Source organism: Bacillus rossius, chromosome 10 (assembly GCF_032445375.1).
Source record: "Bacillus rossius redtenbacheri isolate Brsri chromosome 10, Brsri_v3, whole genome shotgun sequence".
In the NCBI taxonomy this organism is placed as follows: Eukaryota; Metazoa; Arthropoda; class Insecta; order Phasmatodea; family Bacillidae; genus Bacillus; species Bacillus rossius.
In genome coordinates this window covers 10,001,941-10,025,458 of record NC_086337.1, presented here as the reverse complement: position 1 = coordinate 10,025,458, position 23,518 = coordinate 10,001,941, and the positions used below count along the sequence as shown (strand labels likewise).

At 37.7% G+C, this 23,518-nt stretch overlaps 1 protein-coding gene across 2 annotated transcripts in view; it reads left to right on the top strand.

The window, feature by feature from the left end:
• The window catches only part of LOC134535771 (caprin homolog), a 190,213-nt gene that overhangs the window by 33,513 nt on the left and 133,182 nt on the right, over positions 1-23,518 (top strand). For both annotated transcript variants that reach the window (XM_063375016.1, XM_063375017.1), the window contains exons 4-5: positions 7,431-7,589; positions 13,039-13,147. In XM_063375016.1, the coding sequence (XP_063231086.1) occupies positions 7,431-7,589; positions 13,039-13,147 (268 nt within the window). The remainder of the gene's footprint in view (positions 1-7,430; positions 7,590-13,038; positions 13,148-23,518) is intronic.

Sequence of the window (23,518 nt, the reverse complement as noted above, 5' to 3'; positions counted from 1 at the left end):
TTTACGTTTAGCTTTTTGCGAGTGTCTTGTGTGGTATGCAGTTAAGGCAAAGCTACCTGCTGGATTTCTCTTGATTTTGATTACTATCGGTTGACAATACACAGCGACCGACTGGATGCACGCCCGCCTCGACTTGTTTTAACTGCCGCAGCGATGTTTATTTTGACAGCTCAAGCAATTATCTTTTCCCGTGGGTTGATAGAAAAAGGTCGCTTCACCCAGCATAAAAAAAAAGGCTACGCCACTTATTGCCCACACAGAAAACACACTGGCTGCCGTCTGTCTCCCTCGCATTTATCTTTCTTCTAACATACCACGTCTCACCTCTCGCGGAGCAATAACGAAGCGACCACGCATTGGGCCGTTTTATGCTTTGTTTGGTGACAGCAGCTTGATTTTATTCGGTATATTCCTTTTCATAGGGCCCTTGCTATTAAAATACATTTATATTTAAGTTTGAAAGCTTGTAAATTCCTTGCCAGAGATGACTGATCTTTTAACTTGGTGTGAAAAGTGACATATTTTGACCCCTCCCTTGCCGCTTTAGTACCCCATTCATAATAGCCCAATTTTACGGGAGAAGGGAGGGTGAAATGAGCATTTTCTCACTGAAGGTTTTTCAAAGGGGAGCGAAGTTGGGGTGTTATAAGGGAGGACACTAGATGGTTTGTGTGTCTGGGAGGGATGAGCTAGCCTTGAAGAATGTTAATAAGAGGGGGGGGGGGGGGGTTGAAATGAACTGAAAATTTCGGAAAGCTTCTATTACGCCCCCCCCCCCCCCCTCTTTTACGACCCTATTCCTGGGAACCGTGAGGGGTCGTTTCAGAGAGGTTTGACTGTATTATGTAAGTATGTATTCATCACATAGAAAACAAAAATTGAACTATTACACTACCATTTTCATCTAATTCATTTGATTACTAAATAATACATCCCATAAGTTAAGTAATTGATGAAATGCCATTAGATTTGCTCAACTATTTTTTGTGATTTCTGAAAAAAAGAATTGAAAACAACAAAGTGTCACTTTCACTCCGAGTGTACACATGCCCTATTGGACCGAGCACTGGATCCACAGAAATGTCTGTATGTCAGGGTGTTGGTGATGGTCCACTTGGGTGGCAGTGTGGCAGTGTTGTGGTGCTTTGCTACCCACCGTGCATCATGGCACACAGCAGTGATGTGGCAATGTGGCTTTCTTCTTGTCACTAGATGAGAGAGTTTTGTTGCAACATCGGCATGTGTCTGGGGTACCACACAGTGGATCGTTCTTGTCCTTTGTAATCTAGAACATTATTTTCCCCACTGGTTTTAAAATCTTTATTCATAGAATATTCAGATGGAAAAAGTATCTGATTGTTATGTGACCGCTGAAGACTTGCTTTGGCTGCAAGCTGCTTCACATGACCTCCCAAGCCATCAGATGTACTTTTGCCATGAGCTTTAACAAAAAAATGCCACAATGCAGCCAAGAAAAAAATCTTTTTGTGGTGGGAGAAATTAAAGTTTTTTTCTTCTTTTATATTGAGCTGCACTCCAAAGATATACATAGTATAACTTTTTAGTCCATTAATTCGAGACTTCTAAAGTGATATAAGTGTTTGAAAAGTGTACAAAGTAACATTGTTGAAACAGTTAAAAATATATACCGAAAATGCTTCGGTTAAGTGCCTTCTTGGATGAACACAACACATAGGTGGTTTAAATGTTTTTCCAATAATTAAACTGTACTTTCATCCTGTAGAATAAAGTAATAATTGTCGAAAAAATCACATGTGACAGTTACCTCCTCGTGACTTATATTTTCTTTTAAGGAATGTAAAATTATTTCTGTTGTGCAAAGAATTCTCGACTTTTGAGCTTAATAAGTTCTCAGAAAGCATCAACAAATTCACTTGATCCTTTAATCATAGTCTCCATTGTACATCGAACTACAACTCACAGTTTGAAATACATTTGATCATGGAATTCTTCAAATATTTTAAATTTAATGAAAGATTCAAAAGGAAAAAGAATTACAGCACTTATCAGCAAAAGTTGACCAGTCCTGCCCACCATGATAAAAAATTCTCTAGCCTACAATTTTAAAGAAATTTTTGATACTCATTGAGTACACAAGAGAAGTTACTACACCATAGAGACAACTACAACTGTGCTGAGCAAAATGGAACACTATTGTGCAGATTTGAGCAGATACATTATTACTATGCTTCTGCGAATAGTTTTTTTTTAAAATTCAAATTGAACATCAAATTATTCACAAATAACTAATATTTTTCAAATCAAATTAAAAAATCTAGTAATTTTTTTTTTTTTGCAAATCTAAGGAGTCCAAAAATTTTTTTATGGTAAACAGTTAAAAGATAGATATATGTGTACTGGAAAACTGGAAATATATTATATTTATATGGAACCATAATAGTATGGTGTAAAATACAATAAAGTTAATTACCTGTCAATGATTTTCTCAACAAATACAATTTAAAGTTATAAAACTGGTTATTAATACAAGTGGTTACGTAAAAACATGAAAACTTACTTACTATGTATGTACTATGTTAACAAATCCATGTGTAAATAAATTTTCTTTGCTTAATATATGTTACACTTTTTAAATTAACTCTTTATGAGTCCCACTTGATGTGCATTAAAATAACAATGAAAATTACTTACCAAAACATGTACACTCTCTCACTTGCTACCTGTGTTGAAGGCAGAGCAAGATTATTGGCTGCAACTTTAGCAATTGTAGAGTAAAGGTAGTGGTTTTTCTTCACCATTCATGTGGATTTCAGTGTTGTGCTATACATGGTGCTGTTGGGTATGCATTTATTGCTTCTGTTATGTAGTCGTTCTCATCTGTATGTGTATCAAGCTTCAGAGGAAGTTTGTCTAGAGCATCCCATAATGATTCAGTCTGTTTTTGTGCTTCAAGATCATTAGTCTGAACTTTATCGTTTACAACTGAATCACCCTGGATGTTTTCTTCAATAGGCTTATTGCATGCATTCTTTCTGCTTCATTGTCAAATTGTGCATCCTTGTATCTGGGATCAACAATGGTCGATAGACAATTTACATCATCCATCTTGAATAGTGGAAACCTACTACTGAGTGCCTTTAAAAGATTTCTCGCAAAAGGGACACCTGTACCATGTTCACTAATATTTCTCATGACATAATTTTCTGTTGCTGCTTTAAGACAGTTAATCATAGGTATCACCATTGACGCTGTTGGGTAATGGTTACCACTGGACTCCTTAGTCGCTTCTGTGGAAGGTCTTAAAACGTTTACCATGCCTTCAGCCAGTCTCCATTCAGTTGATGATTGAGAATCAATGTCTGTATCTGATGAGCTAAGATCTACAGCAATGGCTTCTCTCAAAACTAATAACCGCTTGAACATGGCATACTCGTTGCACCATCTGGTGTCAACAACCCGAATAAGTTTCAGTTTAGGAAGTTGCATGTTTTCCTGAACTTTGTGCAACCTAGCTCTGGCTGTTGAACTCCTGTTGTAAATGACCCACTATTTTACTTGCTTTCGATACAAGGTGTGCTATGTTGGTGGTTGAAGTCTTAAGCATCAGAGATTGCAAGCTATAACGTGTGGGCAAAACAGAATTAATTTGTCCCATTAATGGCAGCTTTCATGTTGGTGGCATTGTCTGTAACGATGAATATTTTTACAGGACTTGGTTCAGTAGGTGCTACTCGTCAGCTAACACTCGCTGGAGATTTTCTCCTGTGTGAGATTCATGCACAGCAACATTTCCCAGAGTAACTTCCTTGTACTCAAAGTGATGTAGATAACGGCATGTCCAGTTATCAGTTGTGAGAGCAACACACACAGGGTTATGCTCTGACGCTACCTCTATCACACCGTGTTTGAGTACCAACTGTAACTTTTACCTTTTAGACTGATACCGCGAGAATGTTGTACTCACTGGCATTTGATAACTTGGTTTCTAGAAATTTACTAATTCAACAAAACCTTTTTCTTCAACAAATCTGTATGGGAGATGGCACATTGCAATCATTTTGGCAATTTTTGTATTTATGGTTTTTGCTTCTTTACCTTGTAGTGGTAATTTCATGAATGTTGATGCTGTTTGTTGCTTGCCTGCATTTGATGTTGATGGGTGGCTGCAAACATTGTGTCTGACTGTTTCAAAAACTCCTGGTACTGGGCGAAATGGTGATGGTAAAGATGGTTTTTCAGAGATGTGGTCAAAGAAACCTTTTAGTAACTTGAGTTTGAATTATATGGGTGAGCATAAAAAAAAACACTCTTAGGCCTAATTATTTGGTATAATAAAACACAAAGGTAAGACTTAATGGCAGAAAATCATTCTGTAGGAACTAACCTTGCCCATAGAATAGCTTGTAAAAGTACATAAAATTTGTTATATATTATGCGGGCCGAATGAGTTAATTTTTATTTGAATAGCACTTAAAAAATGTATTCAATATACAGAGTCCTAATGGAATTAACATAAATAATTCGTAATTTGAGGTTCAGTTATCTAACCTGTTTGTGTTTTTAGTTTCTGTGGACAATACAAACATTTTGCATAACCATCACCTTCTTGGTAATATTTCCACAAAAATCTGCACTTTTTCTTTAATGTTTTTTATTCCTTCATAATGATAATACTTTAGGCCATTCAGTTGAAAACACTTTCGATGATAACGATATGAAAATTATTTGGATATACGATGTAAACAAGTCTGAAAACGTGTTCAATGAAGCAGAGCGCAGAGATATTAACAGTCGATTCGTGCTGAGGCTCTAGATATTGTTAGTCGATATATGGTAGAGATATTGATTGTTGAAATATCACCGCTCACGAATGAAAACTTTTGACATGTGTTCGTACGAACCACCATCGTGGAGTTTGAGGACACACAAAGTTAAAAGTTAACTGTCAGTTTACCGTGAAACAATCACAGTCCTTGAAGAGAGGCATTGCTGAGTAAATATTTGTGTAATAATACTTTTAAAAAATTATATTCTGGCAATGTACATCAAATACTGGAAGATTTTATGATAAATGTGGTTAAGTGCACAAAGAAAATGAAACGGGATTAGTAGGTACTATTTTCTTTGGTAAAGGAAAAATCATTAAGTAGCATGTTAAAAGTTTCAGTTCTGTAAAGACTTTTTACTCTCTCGTAAAACTGCTTGTATTAAAAGATGACTGACAGATGTTAGTGATCAAGATGTCCGATATTATTGATTTTGACATAGAGAAAAGTCGAAGGTATAATAAAGTTATTTTTGGCTTTTTACTACACGCAAGGCCAGGATTAATGATGTGATGTTATGTATAGGTGTGACAGCTAACGAAACGAAACTTCTATAGAACTTACATGGGTTATTTTAGTATCTAAGAGTACCAAATAATTGAAAAAATTACTCGATTTGAAATGTCGAATAGAATACACAATTACTTGATTCAAATTCAAAATTTTTGAGTACTCGCAGATCCTGAAATATTACATACCTACCAGCATGTACAAGAAAGTCCATGTAACATAATTATGTATATATTTAAAAAGCTTTTAATTAGCTCTATTTGAGTTTTCTGGGTACAGTGGTTAAAAACCAGAGCTATTTTAGTGAACATATGACAGAAAATGATATTTTCTCATTTTAAATAATTTATTTGATAAAAAGTATTTACTGAAAAAAAAATTAAATGCATATTATTAATGTACATCATAGGAACAATGTAAGTACCAAAAATCATGGAAATCTGAGACATCAAAGTCTGATCATAGGTTGTTTTTACATGGAATGACCCTTTGTCTATACTAATTTTCAGTTTACTGAGTGCAAGCATTTCATTGGAGGGGTCAGGGGCTATGTGGCATTGCAGAAACCTGCTCTCCCCAACTTTCAGAGTATTCTTTAAGTGTAATACTTTTCAGTAAGGCTATATATCAGCTGATCATGGAGGTTCAAGTTCATGGTGACATAGTGTTGTATTTGAACTTTGACATGAATATTTTTAGATTAGTTTCTGTTACTTAGTTATTTTATGTAAAAAAAGCCTTTTAACTTTAATTTTGCTGGTTTTCACATTGTTCTTTAGGTTAGTATTTGTTTAAATGCATTTTTCAGTATTTTATATAATTTCAGTATGGTTTTTGTGCTTTTACTTTATGTATGTGTTTATTTAGAAGCTTTCATTATGTTTCTACCACATTTCACATTGGTTTGGCAAAAGGAAGTACGAGAGACAGGTGATGCCAATTTTCTGGACATTTTTTTCAGTTGGCAGAGAGAATTTGGCTTTTTCGGTGTCTGTTGTTGCGATGGGAATATTGGCAGGTGTTTGCTCCCACAGGAGGCGGTAAAATTATCAGGGTTGTGCTGTTTGACGGCTCATAACAAAACAATGAATGCATAGAGGTAATTAATATCACGTGTGGGTGCCATGGCCATGCTGCTGTAAGATTAACATTTGTAGTTTTTATTGTTTTGGATGTTTCCAATTAGTAATTAGGCCCCAGACATGCAGCGCAAGCTCAGGTGCCCGGTGGTTCACTGGGACCTAATTCCTTTTTTTTCATTCTGTACCTAGCAGACGACACAGTCGCTAGGGACATTTCTTTTATCAAGGCACAGGGCTCCGACGAGCAAGTGACAACATCGTGCATTTTTATTTTCTGGTACATAATGGAATTGTTTGATGTACGTGTATTTTCGTCAGGAGAAGCTTGAATCAATCACCTGAATTCATTTCAAACTCTTTTATTTGAAAATAACCATAAACAGTTTTCAAGCAAACTAACTGTTGTAAACAGAATTTGACAACCAACTTCCTGCAACATCTAACAAGTGTTTTTTGTGTGTTACAAGGAACGGTCGTCGTCTTGGCCAGGCTTGATTGTGAATTGTCACAGTTTTTCCGAGTTGGAATTGCGAGCAGAACTGTCTGCTGCTTATATTTTTCCATATGTTTAATATTTAATAATGCTTAAAGAGCCTGTCCCTTTTCATTATATAATTGTATGAGGAATTGTTTCCTCTTTGTGTAGCCACTATGAGCGATTATGTATATAGCTGTATTCAGCATAAAGATGTATTAAAATTTACATTCATGTATTCTAATATGGTCCCGATAGTAATCCAGGTATGTTGCATTGCTACGGACCATGATGATTTCCTGAGGTCATTTCAGCTTGTTCATACTATCTGGAATGCACCTTCCTCATTTTCTAACAACTAAAATAACCAAATGGCTCTCCGGTCTTGTAGCAGTGTGTAACATTACTGGTGGAGGACAGTGGTACTTTATTTGCAGTGATTGATAATGAAGATTAACAAGTTTATTCCTCTGGTATTTTTGGTTTATGTAGTGAGTGGTTTAAATCATGATAAGTTTGTGCAGTGTACAAACGGCTTGCATATTGTTTGTGCAGGAACAATTGCAGCAGTGTGCAGAGCACTTACTGTCCATTGTGGACGGCAAGGTGAAGGACATTGTCGGGACTACGTATGGCAAACTGAAGGAGCTGATAGGAACGATACAGTCGTGTGGCTATTTCGACCATGTGTCTGAGGAAGCTCCGACGGAACAGGTAACCTGGTTACAAGACTTTGAGATTTGCCTGCTCTTTGAGTGCCACTTAGCTATTTAGAAGTGTACTGAATCATGAACATTAAAAACAAAGAAGAGTCAGGGAAATTAAAATAATCAGGAAATACCTGTAAACCTTATTTCTGCTTGTTTACATACAAGTTAAATAGCAGTTGTTTACAAACACGTGATGTTAAACAAGTGGTGTTAATTTTGCTATGCTTCCATTTACAGTAGAACCCCCTTTTTTTACACTGTTGACGTGGGGCAGGGGGGGGGGGGAGGGGTTTAAAAATGTTGTAAAATAAAGGAAATGTATGAAAAATCAATTTTTTTTGCTCAGAGAACTCTGATATTATATGACCTAGACATATTGTACTTTGATTTACACATAATTATTCATTATGAGTGTCTGAAGCATATATAAAAAGAATATTATTATACACTTAAATCCCATATTTACATTCTGTAGAGTGTATAGGTAAGCATACAGTCTATGTATATACTTTCATACTTAAATTAGTAATTCATAATATGACATTTACAGGTTAAGAATATTATCAATAATATCACAAAGCATAAGGAAAGTTTACTAAAGCAAAAGTTATATTTTTCAAAGAAAAAAAAATACAGCAAGGTTTCTCAAAAAATAATGAATGGGTACATTCGAGGCCCTTGCACCCACAAACCGTTCCTTCAAAAGTACTTCAAGTTCCTCATATTTTGATCCATGAATGTATTTTCTCTTAGAAAAACCACCACACACTAAGATGCATTTTCTTCAATCGTTTCGCGATTTTTCACTATAATTGTGTTCATAGTTGAAATCGACACGCCTAACCTCAGCGAGTGAAACACGAGTACCTTTGTGCTCGTCCACGCCTTTAAAAAGTTGAGTTTTTCATCAAACGAAAATGTTTTCCATTTTTTACATGCTGCCATCTTGTAAAAATACGTACAGAAAAAAACATTTTTCTCTTATTTACAATGTTATGTATTGCTGACCTCGTTATTCTTAACAGAAGTTCACAAAGATTTAATACTGGAAATGTATACAGTACGTAATCCTGAATGTATAAGTTAGCGATGTACAGTAGGAATTCCTATAAACTGTAGCGCCAGCATCGTGTCCTAACATTTTATTGAAGTCTGCCTTTATTAGTCCAGTGTTGACAGTCTGTCGGTACTGTTTTTGATGAAAAAGCATGTTGAAAAATTCCCGAGCTACAACGCTAGTATTCCCAGCAGCATTTTTGATGTGGTATTTCACACGATAGTGATATATTCATAGGTAAGATATCCATGACAAACATGTGAATGATGAATTTATGTATGTATAGCATAAACAAACAGCGTAAATTGCGGGAAGCAGATTATAGGCGTGTGGTAATCACCGGGAATTTATTGCATTGCATTAAATGTGGTTAAAATGTGTCTGAAATAAACTGGTGCAAATAACGTGAAAACATAAAATGTAGTAATGTAAAATTGGGGTTCTACTGTATTTGGTATCTCTTAGCATCAATCCAACGCAAAATTTATTTCCAATAATTATGGAGATTACTGGCTTCTGCACATTAAAAGAGTTATTGAAAAATAGTAGAATATACTAGACTTGTAATAAAATTTCAGTTCATACCTTTCTTATGGGAAGGAGATCAAGACAAGTATTTTCAAGTAGAATATATTTAGTATTTGTTATTTTTACAATGTTACGCGTACGCCGACAAGTGTTTCAAGAGATTTCTACCGTCGGGTCGGCGCGGAATGATGCGACGCCCCGGCCGTGCTCACGAGTTCTGGAAATTGCGGCTGATATATAAAACGAGGACGGCGGCCTCGAGCGGGAGAGACAGTCAGAGTTCAGGCGGGAGCTTTCCCGCAGCGGAGTTTCCGGGGCGATAGTGCCGCGGGTGCGGCAGAGTGGCGAAGTCCCTGGACGAAGGTTCCAGGGCGAAGAGTTCAGTTCCAAGCGAGGCGTCGAGTGGGTCCTCAGCGAAGGGAGGTGTGACGGCGGCGAATGAGACCCACGAGGGGTGCTGCGACAAGTGTTGCGCCAGAGGTGCAGCCCAGCGAGGTGTGCGGTGCATGAAAACAAGTGACTGGGGGAGAGACATTCCTTTAAGTGCAATTGATTATTTGCTATTTTAAAAGATTATTTGTAAGTGACATAAGTAGTGGCCATCAATAAAACTGTGTAGTGTGTAGTAAAATTATTAATTGGACTATCCTTTACGAACCTGCGATCGTAACATTTTTGGTGTCAGAAGTGGGAAAGCCCAAATTTAAAGAATTTAGGATTAGTTTATATTGCATTAAAATTTAATTAGATTTTCGAGATTGCAACAAGTGTTAGGAAGTGTAGTTAGTTTTTAGTGTAGTAGTTTGGAAATTAGTGTTAGTGTGTAGTAGGGGTTTTGGTTAGTTCGTAGAAGGTATTAGTGTTTTCATAAGACATTAGTATTAGGCTTGTAGTATATGTGGACAAGGAAGATGGCTGCCGACGAACAAAAGAATTTAATGGCATTCCTGTCTGAAATGAGAGAAGAAATGAAGAGTAACAGGGAAGAAATGAAGAGTAGCCAGGAGAAAATGGAAAATAGGTTGGACGAGATGAAGAGTTGCCAGGAACAAATGAAGAAAAAAATTGATAACTGCCGAGAGGAGATTAAGAATGCTATGAAGAACGAGATCAAAGACATCAAGAAAAACCAAGAAGAGATGTGAAACGAAATAGTTGCTGCACAAGAAGAAATGAAGAAGAAGATTGATGAAATCAGCAACCATTTGGAAGGCAAAGTGCATTGTTTGGAGCAGCATCTTGCAGAACAAGAGCAACATTTAGCAGAACATGAAGAATTAGTAGCGCAACAGCTGGCCCAACTCAAGCACATCACAGAACAGCGAATGGCACAACAGCTAGTTCAGGTCAAGAAGACCACTGAACAGCAAGTAGCAGCTGTAACTGAAGAGTGCCGGAAGCTGCATCGGCTACGAAAAGGAGCTGTTATTCTGGAGGTGTGAAGGTGAAAGGCGCAACCGGTCACCCAAAATTCAAGCCACCCACCTTTGATGGGCAATCGTCGTGGGCTGTCTACAGGCAACAGTTTGAGGGAGCGGCTGAAGTGAATGGGTGGGATGATGAAGAAAAGGCTACGGCACTCGTCTTGGCCCTGCAAGGATCTCCACTAGAGCTGCTGCAGACCATACCAGTTACAGACCAGAAATAATATGGGGTATTAGTAGAGGCCCTTGAGCTGAGGTATGGTATCCGACACATGGGCGAGGTGTACAGAACAGCCCTGAGGACACATCAACAGAGATCTTCGGAAACCCTCCAAGAATTCGAAGCCGACATTGAGCGACTCGTGCACCTCGCATACCCAGAAGCACCAAGAGAGTTCTGCCAGCAGCTAGCCACTAGTGCTTTTATAGTTGGGCTCAGAGATGCGGAGGTTCAACAAACTCTTCCTTTGGCCCGCCACAAAAACATTCGCGATGCTCTGGTTCACGCCCTGGAAATCGAAGGTGCCTGCATTGCCTCAAGAAACATGAGTATCAGAGTGAAACTGGCCGTGATAGAACCTTACCACCAAGCGAATAGCCGCTCAGATACTAACGAAGAGATTATACTTGGAACACTGAGGAAGCTGTTGAGTGGATCGCAGTTTCGGAAAACAATGGGAAGACAGCGGTGTTTCGTCTGCAAAGAACTAGGACACATCCGGCACGAGTGTCTGAATCGTGGTAGGAAGCCCAAGGGAGAAGTACAATGCTGTGAAACAACGATCGAACAGGAGAAGAGTCTACCGGTCCGACGGAGAAGAGGTCGTCCACGATGTTACACGTGTCGAGAAAGAGGGCATGTCCAATATGACTGCCCGAATCGTGTGAAGAAACCGAAGGAGGAAGGACATCGATGTGACAGCAGGATTAAGGAGGGTGGTAACTCACTGGTCAAAGGAACGGGAAGTCGCCTACGGTGTTCTCTTTCTGTGTGCCGACATTCTCGAGGGAGGTGCCCGGAATGGGAACGTGTTCAGCGGGGTTGCCTAATGGAAAGGGAAGCGCCACAGCAACAGGTGCGGAAGAGTGAGTCCCATAGTCACCGCAAAGCTGGCCTACAGACCCGAAGAGTCAGAGATGGCCACGATGTTACATCTGTCAGGAAGTGGGCCCTATTCAGTACATCTGCCTGCTGCATAGGATGGCTTCGCCACATTGCTCACAACAGCACAGTGTTACCTGTTCGGGATGAACAGGTTTAAGGAGGTGGCAATGTTATGAACGTGAGCAGGGCCGTGACACGTGCAGGTGCAGAGCTGGCTGGCGGCTGCCACAATATGATATGTGCCGCGCGCGCCTGGAAGATAACAAGGATTCTCGCTTTCCCCCCTCCTTCCCACCACTCCCCGCACGGCACCCTGTCTTTGACACGTAACTGACACCGGACATCTGCGGAGTTACATGTACGCCGACAAGTGTTTCAAGAGATTTCTACCGTCGGGTCGGCGCGGAATGACGCGACTGGCCCCGGCCGTGCTCACGAGTTCTGGAAATTGCGGCTGATATATAAAACGAGGACGGCGGCCTCGAGCGGGAGAGACAGCCAGAGTTCAGGCGGGAGCTTTCCCGCAGCGGAGTTTCCGGGGCGATAGTGCCGCGGGTGTGGCAGAGTGGCGAAATCCCTGGACGAAGGTTCCAGGGCGAAGAGTTCAGTTCCAAGCGAGGCGTCGAGTGGGTCCTCAGCGAAGGGAGGTGTGACGGCGGCGGCGGAGTCCCGCGGCTGAGACCCACGAGGGGTGCTGCGACAAGTGTTGCGTCAGAGGTGCAGCCCAGCGAGGTGTGCGGTGCGTGAAAACAAGTGACTGGGGAAGAGACATTTCTTTATGTGCAATTGATTATTTGCTATTTTAGAAGATTATTTGTAAGTGACATAAGTAGTGGCCATCAATAAATCTGTGTAGTGTGTAGTAAAATCTATTAATTGGACTATCCTTTACGAACCTGCGATCGTAACAATATCAAATGAAAAACCAGACTGCACATAATTTCATGTTGACAGAAATGGCTAAAATTTCAGAGGTTATGTTCCAAAGCTTGAGCAAACACGTTCCCTAATTTTTTTTGTTAATTGCTGCCATCATCATTTTGAGGTTGGAAACTTTTCAGAAAACCTTCGTACATAGTGTAGTATTAATATTAAGCAAGATAGAGAATATTTATCTGAGTATTTAAGTTAGTAATTTGATGTTTTTTAAAATTTGATTGATCAAGTAATAAGTTGGAAATAGTGTTAATTGAATAATTTTTTAGTTTTTATTTTCTTAAAATCACTTATCCATCATTCCATTTACCTTTGTAATAATGTTATAGTAAAGCCATAACCATAAGTGTTGGTGGTAAACGCAGATGCAAAGTCCAGAGAGAGAAGTGTGAGTTGTGTGTAGGTGGAGGAAGTGAAGACTGAAGTCGTGGAGGAGGCGGCAGCGATGGAAGAAGTGGAGGAGGTAGTACAGGAGCAAGCACCCACGCAGCCGGAGACTACATTCCCCAAAGGTAGTCACCGTCAGCATTAATCAACGGAAGCTACTCACTGAATCAATGGAAGTATAGTAAACTTACAACTTAGGAAGAAATGTGTTTCATAGAACATAATACTATTCAATTTTTTTGAAAGTTGGTCCATTTGAAGCCTTTTTGCTCATTTTATAATATGATGGTGTGTGATAGCTTTATATGTCATCTTTGCAGAAAGAGAAATTATATTAATGAAATACTATTTTATTGTCCAGGCAATGACTAACTTGGCTAGCACGCAACTGTGTGTCACTTCGTGGCGGGAACGCTGGTATGAGCTCTCACCGCTAAGGTTCTGCGAAGCTTCGAGAATGTCGAATCTCGAATCGAATCTCGTGTGGTTCGACAGATTGAATCTTAGTTTAAAAAGATTAGTGCCATATTTCATTTACATAAACCATAAACACAAACATAATTTCCGTGCGTGCACACTGACAAAGGCACTTGTGTGGCATTAAATGCAATGCAACGAATTAATAATGTGACGAATCAACCAACATTATTTTGCTCTTTCAGTAATAGCTATTCATCTCCATCATAGCGTATTTATTTCCGACGACGCCAGTGTGTTAAGCCAATGTTTACTCTATGGTGTATAATACGCTATTCCACATGTAAACAGCAGCTCTGGAAACAAAAGCCAGAGCTAGTTTGCATCGTGCCCACCAGGATGCGCTAGTGATGATGACGAATCATGGCGGACACGCATTTAGGAAACGTAAACGGGAATTATGTTAACAGGTTAAATAATCTTTCTAATAATAGAAAACATTACGTTTATTAGTTTTTAAAATCTCAAAAGAACTAAAATATAACTCCCATAATTATGACATCATCATTTAATAAGTCTGAAATGTTTTTACTGTTTTTAGCGCCTACTTAAGAATGTTACGACCAAGACCAAAACCTCTTATGTAAACAATGCGGTACGAGATTTTTTTAAATTATCAAATTGTAAAATGAATTATTTTGATTAACAAAACCATTTTATGAAGAAAAAAAAAGTTACTTATTTGAATAATGCTGTTTTCTTGAAACGAATTAATTAGGGCGCGGCAGTGTTTATCTAGATAGTTAAGACTAAACAATTTTGATTACTGTGTTTTTCGGCTTTACGTTAACCGTGTTTTTTGTTTATCCATGGACCCATTACCCCGGATAATCGGGAATCTATTGTATTTGGCGATGCAAGACTGACTGCATTGCGCATACGTGAACAGCTGAGCTTCATCAGCATCATGTGATTAAAGTAGCGTGCAATATTCTTGTACACGAATGCCATAGCTGTGGTACACATACCCCAATACTCCTGGTGTACTACAGGTATTGTATGTAACTGCGTCCAACAGACACGACTCCTGTTGACAAAAGGCAACATAGTTATGGTACATTATGCTAAATTCGTCTGAGCGTACCACAGAATGCGGACTCGTAAAATATCTTTTTGCGCAGTGTTTTGTAGTGACTTGAAACATTTACTGCCACATAATACCGATACTATTGAATGTTAATATACTCTAATGCGTTATTAATTCATGTTATTCACTTTTACTAAATTGCAGGACAACTAGAATCTACTTAATTTTTTTTTACGTTGGCTCGGCCACGCTTGTCTACCCTAGCAGTGTACCATCTGCCGTGGCCATTGTTTTACTGTATTGGACATGGATACAGGACAGATTGCAATGGAAGACCAGAGTACCTCTGAGCCTGAATCGGTACAGAGCGGCAGCATCCAGCCAGAGATTGAGTCAAAAACAAAAGGAAAATTGAACAAGGCTTTGTGGAAACTATGAAGTTGTGGATGAAAAAACAGCAATGTGCAAACATTGCAAAAAGAACACCAAAACTCCAAGTAATTATCTACTTTACCGAATATCGTGGTTATTTAATTTTTTTGTTAACTATAAGTGTGCAGCAACATAATATTTTGACCTTTTCTGTGCACCATGAATAAAAATTAAAACAAAATATTAATGTTTTAATGAGTAATTGCTGGTATCATTGTTAGTTAATTTCGCTTAACTAAAATATCAATACAGTAAACTCTCGATTATCCGGGCCTGGATTATCCGGTTTTCGGGTTATCCGTGCTTCTTTTTTTATGAAGTTGTAAAAAAAAATACGGGGGTGTAGCTACTTGACCTGACTCTTCAGACCCTCGTTCCCACTGCCATCATCACCCGTCAATTTGTCACACTTTAAACTAGTGGTGCACCGATGCGGATACCGATGAATCGTAAAAGGCGATTATGGGTACTTACCGATTAATCGTAATCGGCGATTATCTTAACGATTACTTTGCCGATTATTTACGTCCCGGCGTAATTAAGTAGGTTTTTACCGTATAATATTATCTTACACATTTAAGGACAAAATACGGTAATATTTGTATATATTACAAAATTCATCTAACTCCGTCATATGATAATTACAGATATTTCGTTAAGTTTAATAAATCTCATTGCCTCGAACAATAATAAATACATTTTTCCTACACGTTTATTTACGTTTCGTCTTTTGTTTAGTGGCCTTGTACATTACCTATAGCCAGAGACGTAAAATAGATGGCACGCAATCAAAATACCACAAACAGTTGCAGTGGATTCTATGACAATCAATCTTTTCGAGTCGTAGTAGCGGTTCAAAATCGTGGTCCCGATACCTTCTAGTTTTTATCACTGCGTTTTACAAACTCGTTATGGGCGTCTTTGGTAACATTATCCGTTTGTCATTTGTATGACGTGAAAAGTAAAAAAGTATTTATAATTTTATATATTCAGTCAACATAAATAAAATCACATGTGCTAGAATTGGTTTTTAGTCATTTTTATATAATTATAGTGAGATGGCGAGTAGGGAGAAAAAAAGTGAAGTGTGGAAACATTTTTCTATAAACTCAAGTGAACAAAATAAAGCAACATGTTTACATTGTTAAACGGTAATTTCTTGATGCAACCTTATGTGATAGTCGATAATAATGCTAGTTTTCCGCAACAAAAACTTACCCATTGTAAATTACAATTATTAGACTGTAGTTCAAGTTGTTTACAATAACAAATATAAATAGAAGTTAATTTAATTTACACTTGCAATGACTTAATAGTGTATTTTATATATTTTATACTGTTGTTATAACTGTATTCTCGATTTTACCTAATCTTGTTATTAAATTCACATGGGAATAAATTTTTTTTTGCATTATTACACTTAAAAAAATTTCTTCTTTATAATCGGTAACTGAATCGGTATCTGCTGATTATTGCTCTCATAATCGGTAATCGAATCGGTAATCGGTAAAGTCATATCGGTGCACCATTACTTTAAACCATAAAGGAATGCCTTGACTGCTGCTTCCGGCTCAACCCCCCCCCCCCCCTCCTTTTTTTAATTTTCTTTTCAAGTGTTCTTTTCACAGCGCCCCGCCACGCTAAAAAAAAAAAAAAAAAAGGTCCCTCTACCTCTTTTACCTTCCCACACTCCTGACGGCTGGAAGAGGCATTTTTCACGCAGTTATTTACATAAGTTCTCCCAGGCACATTTGTTTTTGTAATCATGTCTGGTAAAAGGAAACGTAAAGTGCTGACAATAGCAGAGAAGTTAGAAGTTGTGGACAGGTTAAAAAAAGGAGAAACTGCCGCGAAATTAGCACAGGAATATGAAATTGGAATCCAAACCGTGCGAGACATTAATAAAAGTGAAGAAAAACTTTTGCAGTTTGCTAGTAGATCAGACAGTGTGGCAGGGTCTTCTAAACGTAAAAGCATGAAAACATCTACCCACGCAGATGTTGACAAAGGGGGCATTTTGTTCCCTTGAATGCTTTCAAGAATCTGTACCGGATGTTGTTCGCCACCAGACACCCCTTCCTCCCCCCACAGCCTCACCCAACAACAGCCTTCATTCTTTCTCGACAGCTAGCGGCGAGTTATGGTCCACAGCCCCGGCGCCAGCATAGCCACGGCCCTCTCGCTTTGCAGCCTTAGTTTACTGCGTGAACCTTTTTTTCTTCCAACGGTATTTTTCCTTGTTTGAAGATGCCATTTAAATCACTCTTTCTTACGAAAGAGCCAACAAGGAAGCACTCGTAATAACCAGATTAGTTTAGGATTACTATTTACGTAGTCAAACTGACGGTGCATTTCAAAACTCGTAACTTCGAAGGTCTCGTAGTATCCCATACTCGTAGTTATGACTGTAAAGTGCATCCTAATTTTAATAGGCGGAATTAACAAGAAACAATATCTTGCCGCGCAAGGTAGAAAAATAAAATGCAATAGCTGGAAGGGGGAAAAAAAGGTGTATAATATTGTGCTGTGGTTCAGACACTTATTTTGTAGTGACCCCAGATAATAGGTCGTTAAAAGGGTGGAGGGAGATTCTGAGCTCGCTCTCCCGTAGCAATAAAGGGGACAGGAGAAGGATGGCGGCAACACATTGCCAGTAATGTTTACGGTCCAATAAGCTGGGACACGGTATACAAAGCTTTTGCTTGTACTCATAGAATTCTACTGAAGAGAGACATTTTTTTGCCAGTAAATATACCATTTTTAAGTGGTGAAACGGATTATCCGGGTTTTTTTTATGGGCATTCAATTATCCGGGCATCGGAAGGTCTCAATTAACACGGATAATCAAGAGTTTACTGTATTTATACTGGATGTTAAAATCTGTAAATTGTTTACATTTAAACTTAAACGTTAATGTGGTTTCAAAGTATACAGGTATTATGTTTTTATGTAAAATTCATGCAAATATGCAATACATTGAATTATTGAATGTCTGACCTGCCCCTCTAGGTACAACAACATGTCTTATTCTTCAAATTCAAAGATGCCATGTAACTGATTATACTGAATACCTAGCTGAAAAAACTTCTGTCAAGTGTCAAATTTCAGCAGGGAAAAAATTCTCATGATTCGAAAAAGATTCGAGGTTCAGGAATCTTTAAAGATTTGATTCGTGATTCGATTCGAGACAAAAATCCTAGATTCGCAGAAGCCTACTCACCACCCAATCGAAAATTGCAATTTAAAACAAACGGCCAATCATGGCGCATGGCAACACTGGCCTGACGAACAGTAGTGTCTCTTCTCACGGTCTGAGCTCTGTCTCTCATCTCGTGCCACCAGCTACACTTGCATCAGCTTTCAAACAATGACTCATGGTGGGAACAAAAATTACGTTACCGTTCTTATTTATGAGCCAAGAGAAACAAGCAATATTTGAGGCGCTGAAAGGCCAAGTGGTGTAAGTCATTAATTGATACATCTGAGATATTAAGGTTTAAAGTTGTTGATTGACAGAAAATTCCTAAGACAACATTACCGCAGTTCAATGGTATTAGTTATTCTCAAATGATGTATTTTATCTTTTGCAATTATAAAATCTATTGCTTACATCTTACAACAAGTAAAACATAAGCGGCTTTAGACTTTTTAATGAAAATCTGTGACTTACACCACTTTGCATATAAATGTGAATGCAAAAATAATGTGTACAACAATATACATTAATATTAAAAAACATCACTTGGTTTTATTATTATTATTATTACAAATAATTGATTGCTTTTTTTTTAAAATTGAAAAGAGTATGTATAATCACAATTCACGTGTTCCATAAAGTGACATGAAAAATAATTTATTTCAATAGTATTATGGTTCGTAAAGAATTAAGTGATCATTCACCAAAGACCTCACTCAGGATCATCCTCTTCAAGATGCCCAAGTTCAACTTCATTGTGTTCTTCAGGATTCTCCTTTAAGACTCTTATGGAGCGGAGCCCTCACAGCGATGAGCCGAGCCGGCCACACGTTTCTGCCCTCCGGGAGGCGTGGTTTACAGCCGGGGGCAGAGTCAGATGGGCAGACGCGACCGTGACGTACGTGCGGCCGGCTGCCGGGGTGGGGAGAGTCTCAGGGTTTCCACCCCTCCTTTCCTTAGCCGTGGAGTGCCTGGCGACACTGGCTTGCAGGCAGTTATCAACTGTCCGAATAACACTCTCATGGAAGTTCATGTCCTTGAAGGAATCAATCACTATATATTGCCTGAAATTCAATATGTTCCACGGTAAAGAAGGGGAAGTATAAACAATTATATTTTTTATGGTTATTCACAGAAACACTTTGTCTTTTATGAGCTGAAGTATTGTTTTTATAATGGCCATTTCAACATAATTTTCCAAATAAAATTTAGAGTTAGGTACTAATTTACAATCACGTAAACCTACTCTTAGAGTAAAATATTTTTACTCTAAGAGTTTACAATACCGAAATTAAGATTATAGGAGGGGGGGGGGGGGGGAAGAAAAAATTGCTACATCTGAAAATAATGATTTCAATACCATGTTTGTTTAAAAAATAGTTTATCAAAAAAAGTTTAATGAGTTTTAAGTTTTTCTAGGTATTCAAGTAGAATTCTAATGTGTAAAATACTGCGCGAAACATAGCAAGCAGTCTGGTATGAGAATAAAAAAAGCTTAATTTTTGCTGGTATTATCAGAACACTGTAATCTATTAAATTTATCTATTGCATTAATTTATATGGTCTTTAAATATTTTGGATAATAGTAGCCTCATAATACTTAATAAAGTAGTCGTATCATTATGGGGCTAAGAGCACAATGCTATTTTTATGGGACTACGATTTTGGTGGCTGCGTCAGTTGTGGCTGCCATTCGTATGTATTCGCCCACATTCGAGAGTTTCCGTCACTTGCCAAAATTGACCAAAAAAGGTAAAATATCAACATAATTTAGGTTTTTATTGTATGAAGGAACAAAATTCGAAAAACAAAACATCTTAAAAAAAATTCACTTCTTAATTTACGAATTAAGTCACACGATTACAATCCTTAGTTCGACTCCCAGCAAGAGTAAATTTGTAATTTATTCAGCTTAGAAATTCGGAAAAGTTAAAATAAAATTATAAAAAATTCGCCTTTTTAATTTAATAATTAATTAAATCAATTTCAGTTCTTGGTTCTATCGTCACTGAAAGTTAAAAATAAAATTATTTAGGGCAAAAATATAAATTTAATTAAAAATATTTTACCAAAAAATTAATATTTACAGGGAAGAAACATTAAAACAGCCAGGTAACTCATCAGAAAGCAGACGGGCCATTAGGAAGACACACAAGCACAGTCAGTTATGTGGTTTGTGAGGTATTGTTGGTTGTCGGTCATATTGTTATATTATTTTTCAGTGTTGCTTGCTTTTATTGTAAAAATTGCTTTAATTTAGACATAACGAAGGTTCAATAAAATAATTAAATAATAAGTAAAAAAAAATTATTTTATTCGAATTGACGAGGATGCAAACTTACAATCTTGTGGCTCCCAGACGCATTTCCTTTTAAAAATATTTTGTTTACAATTAAAAATCAATTGGTAATAGGTAGTAAATATTCACTAGTACAATTTACAAGTAAGCAATTGACTACAATTACAACGGTATGATATATAAGCAATACAAAAATGGAAAACGTAGAAACAAAAAATAGCATACATCACTGGAAATCTGCTTCCAAAATTATAAACTCCTGTCAATGTACACATTTAATATAACTTGAAAATGAAGCTCTAAATATTACAAACCTGTTCCCTTACAGAATCCTCATTTTTACACGCTCTATATGAGCTTCACCTGTATGTTTGTTTGTTTGTTTGTTTGTATGTTTGTAACTGACTCCTTTTGGTGCGATTTTGACCCACTTTAAACGGCCAGATTTCATTCAAACTTTGTAGATTTATCGAGGACCGATGACAATACACTAATTTGATAAGATTATTCCATTATTCAATTTGCAAAATAAGATTTTTGTCCATTTATATAATTTCACAATACATAGTAGGCTTTGTTTATATCGCGCCAAAGACAAACTGAAAGAAAACAGTTCGCACATTGTAAAGAAAACCATTTTGCTCATGTGCGAACTCTTTTCTTTCAGTTTGTCATTAGCGCGATATAAACAAAGCCTACTAAATATTGTGACATTTAATTAAATGAAAAGTGAGAGTGGGTTATGATTATTGTGAACAATAAGTATACTTTCTTGAAGAGAATATTATCTATATTTTTAAAAATATGAAAAAAACATGAAATAAGGGCTTTAAATGTTGTTTCTTTCGTTAAATAGAGAAACACAATTACGTCTTTGTTTCATTTTACCAATTAACCAAAAGTGAAACATTATTATAAAACAACATTTTCTGCAAATATTTCACGAAACATGGAAAAATTTAGGTATGATTTTGCTGTGAAACCAACAGCAGATGGGAAATCAAACACCATATGCATAACCTCAATAGTTCCACCTGATGGGCAGATTTTTGAAATTCCACTCAAACACCAACCTGCAAATTTACACTGAGGGCGTACGGTGTTATGGAGAAATTGTCGGTACTAAATAGTGGGCGCCACCACGTGAGTGGGCACGTGGACCCGGCGAGAGACTCTAACCCAGGGCGTTACGTGGCCCGTGTGCGGCGAGATACTTAGCCCTCTAGATATTAAACGCGCTGCTCTCGACCCTACCTAAGCCCGCTCTCAGCGTCGGGCACGCTTCTAATCCGCAGTGGGTTCTCAGGGCGCCCCACACGCCGCCGGCCAGGTTGGGGTCCCACGTGGCCCCCCGAACACAAAAACACGTAACACAGTTAATTGGTTTATTCTACTCACGATTTATATCCGTACACGCTCCTTCACTGATACAACTGAGAAAAAACGCCCGAGGCACGAATAGGCTTAGGTGATGAGGCGAGCCACGCACGTGGTCGCCTCAAGGCAGTGACACGACCGCCCTCGGCCGGCGGGAGAGAGAGACTGGGATGAGCTCATGGTTTGCAGGTGGCAACATGGCGCCCTTCGCGCCGAACCCAATTACCGTTACAACATTCTGCGATTCCATGCCCCGGCGAAGGTTAAGTAAATCATAGATTACATTAATAAATATATAAAAATTACTGGCAATTTAAAATACAATAATGTTTACGTTGTTAATGAGAATTTATATAAAACATTCCTACCCTCGTCCAAGTCCGTGCCTATTCGGGTCCGCCCGGGCAACGTCTATAGTTTTATAATTAACATAATATTTAAATTAAAGAAATACATGAGTACAAAACACTGGGGCAAGAGAATGAAAGAAAAAGGGTTACAATATCAATTAACACATTTAGGGGTGCAGCGCACTGCATCTAAGCGCCCTCTTGCTGGGCAAGAAACACACGCACGCACGAGCGGGAGGTTTGAATAGAGATGGTGGTTGGGCGGTGTCATATCGGGCTCAAAGGGGCCGCAGGCCCGGACGACGTCAACACCAAGCAGTTACAAATACTCCAAACTATGCCAAGGTCAGTAAATCATTAGATAAAAGACATCAAACACGAAAAATATGGATAAGTTTGACAGATGATATGTCAAAAACATATTTGGATAGAGAGCAAAACTAACAGTTTAAGGATTTTTACCTGGAAGAAATTGAGGAAAAAACAAAAAGTGCTGTATCTTTACCTACCTAGTGGATCAAATAAAAAATTAGAAAAACTGTTGGAAAAATTTCTTGAAGAAAAAAAAAACTATATCTGAAACTCAAAATTTAGGGAAAATTGCAGAAGATTTCATGATTGAGAAATTCACGGGCAGAAACTCATATGCTTACCAGTGGATTAAAGATTTCAACAAAGAATGTGAACGTTTCCTAATCAAAGAAGACAAAAAGAAAATATAAATTTTAAAACATTTCTTAGAATACTCCAGTGTAGTTTGGTACAACTGCATGCAAATGAAACTTACAGTGGAATCGCCTGGAACAAATGGGAGAAAATTTTTTGTGAGACATTTGCAAACACAGAATGGTCACCCATCAGACATGCTGACTTAGAATAAACATTAATGACTTCCCGAATATATTGATTTTCATAGCAGGATATTGAAATTATTGAGTACTGTAGTTCTTCAACACGCTATATTGGATATAGGTATGTTTTAGAAGCAGCGAATATCTACTCAAACACTTTAATAGTAAAGTCATGTAATAAATAAAAAATTGAGCCACATCTAGAGACACTTCGGAGATATAACAATATTTATCGATTTTATTTTAACTGCAGCCAAAATCTATTCAAAATCTACTTTAATAGTAAATTGATGTAATAAGTATCAAGTTTTTTTTACATTGTTATAACATTTCTTTCATACGTCGATAAAGAAGTATCACTTTAAACTATAAATAAACCAAACTAAAAAGTATAAATAAATAATAGTTTAAAAAAACTAAAAAAACACGCGTGGGGTGCATGGTGTCAATAGTTATAAATATTTTATTGACATATATGAGTAGAAGG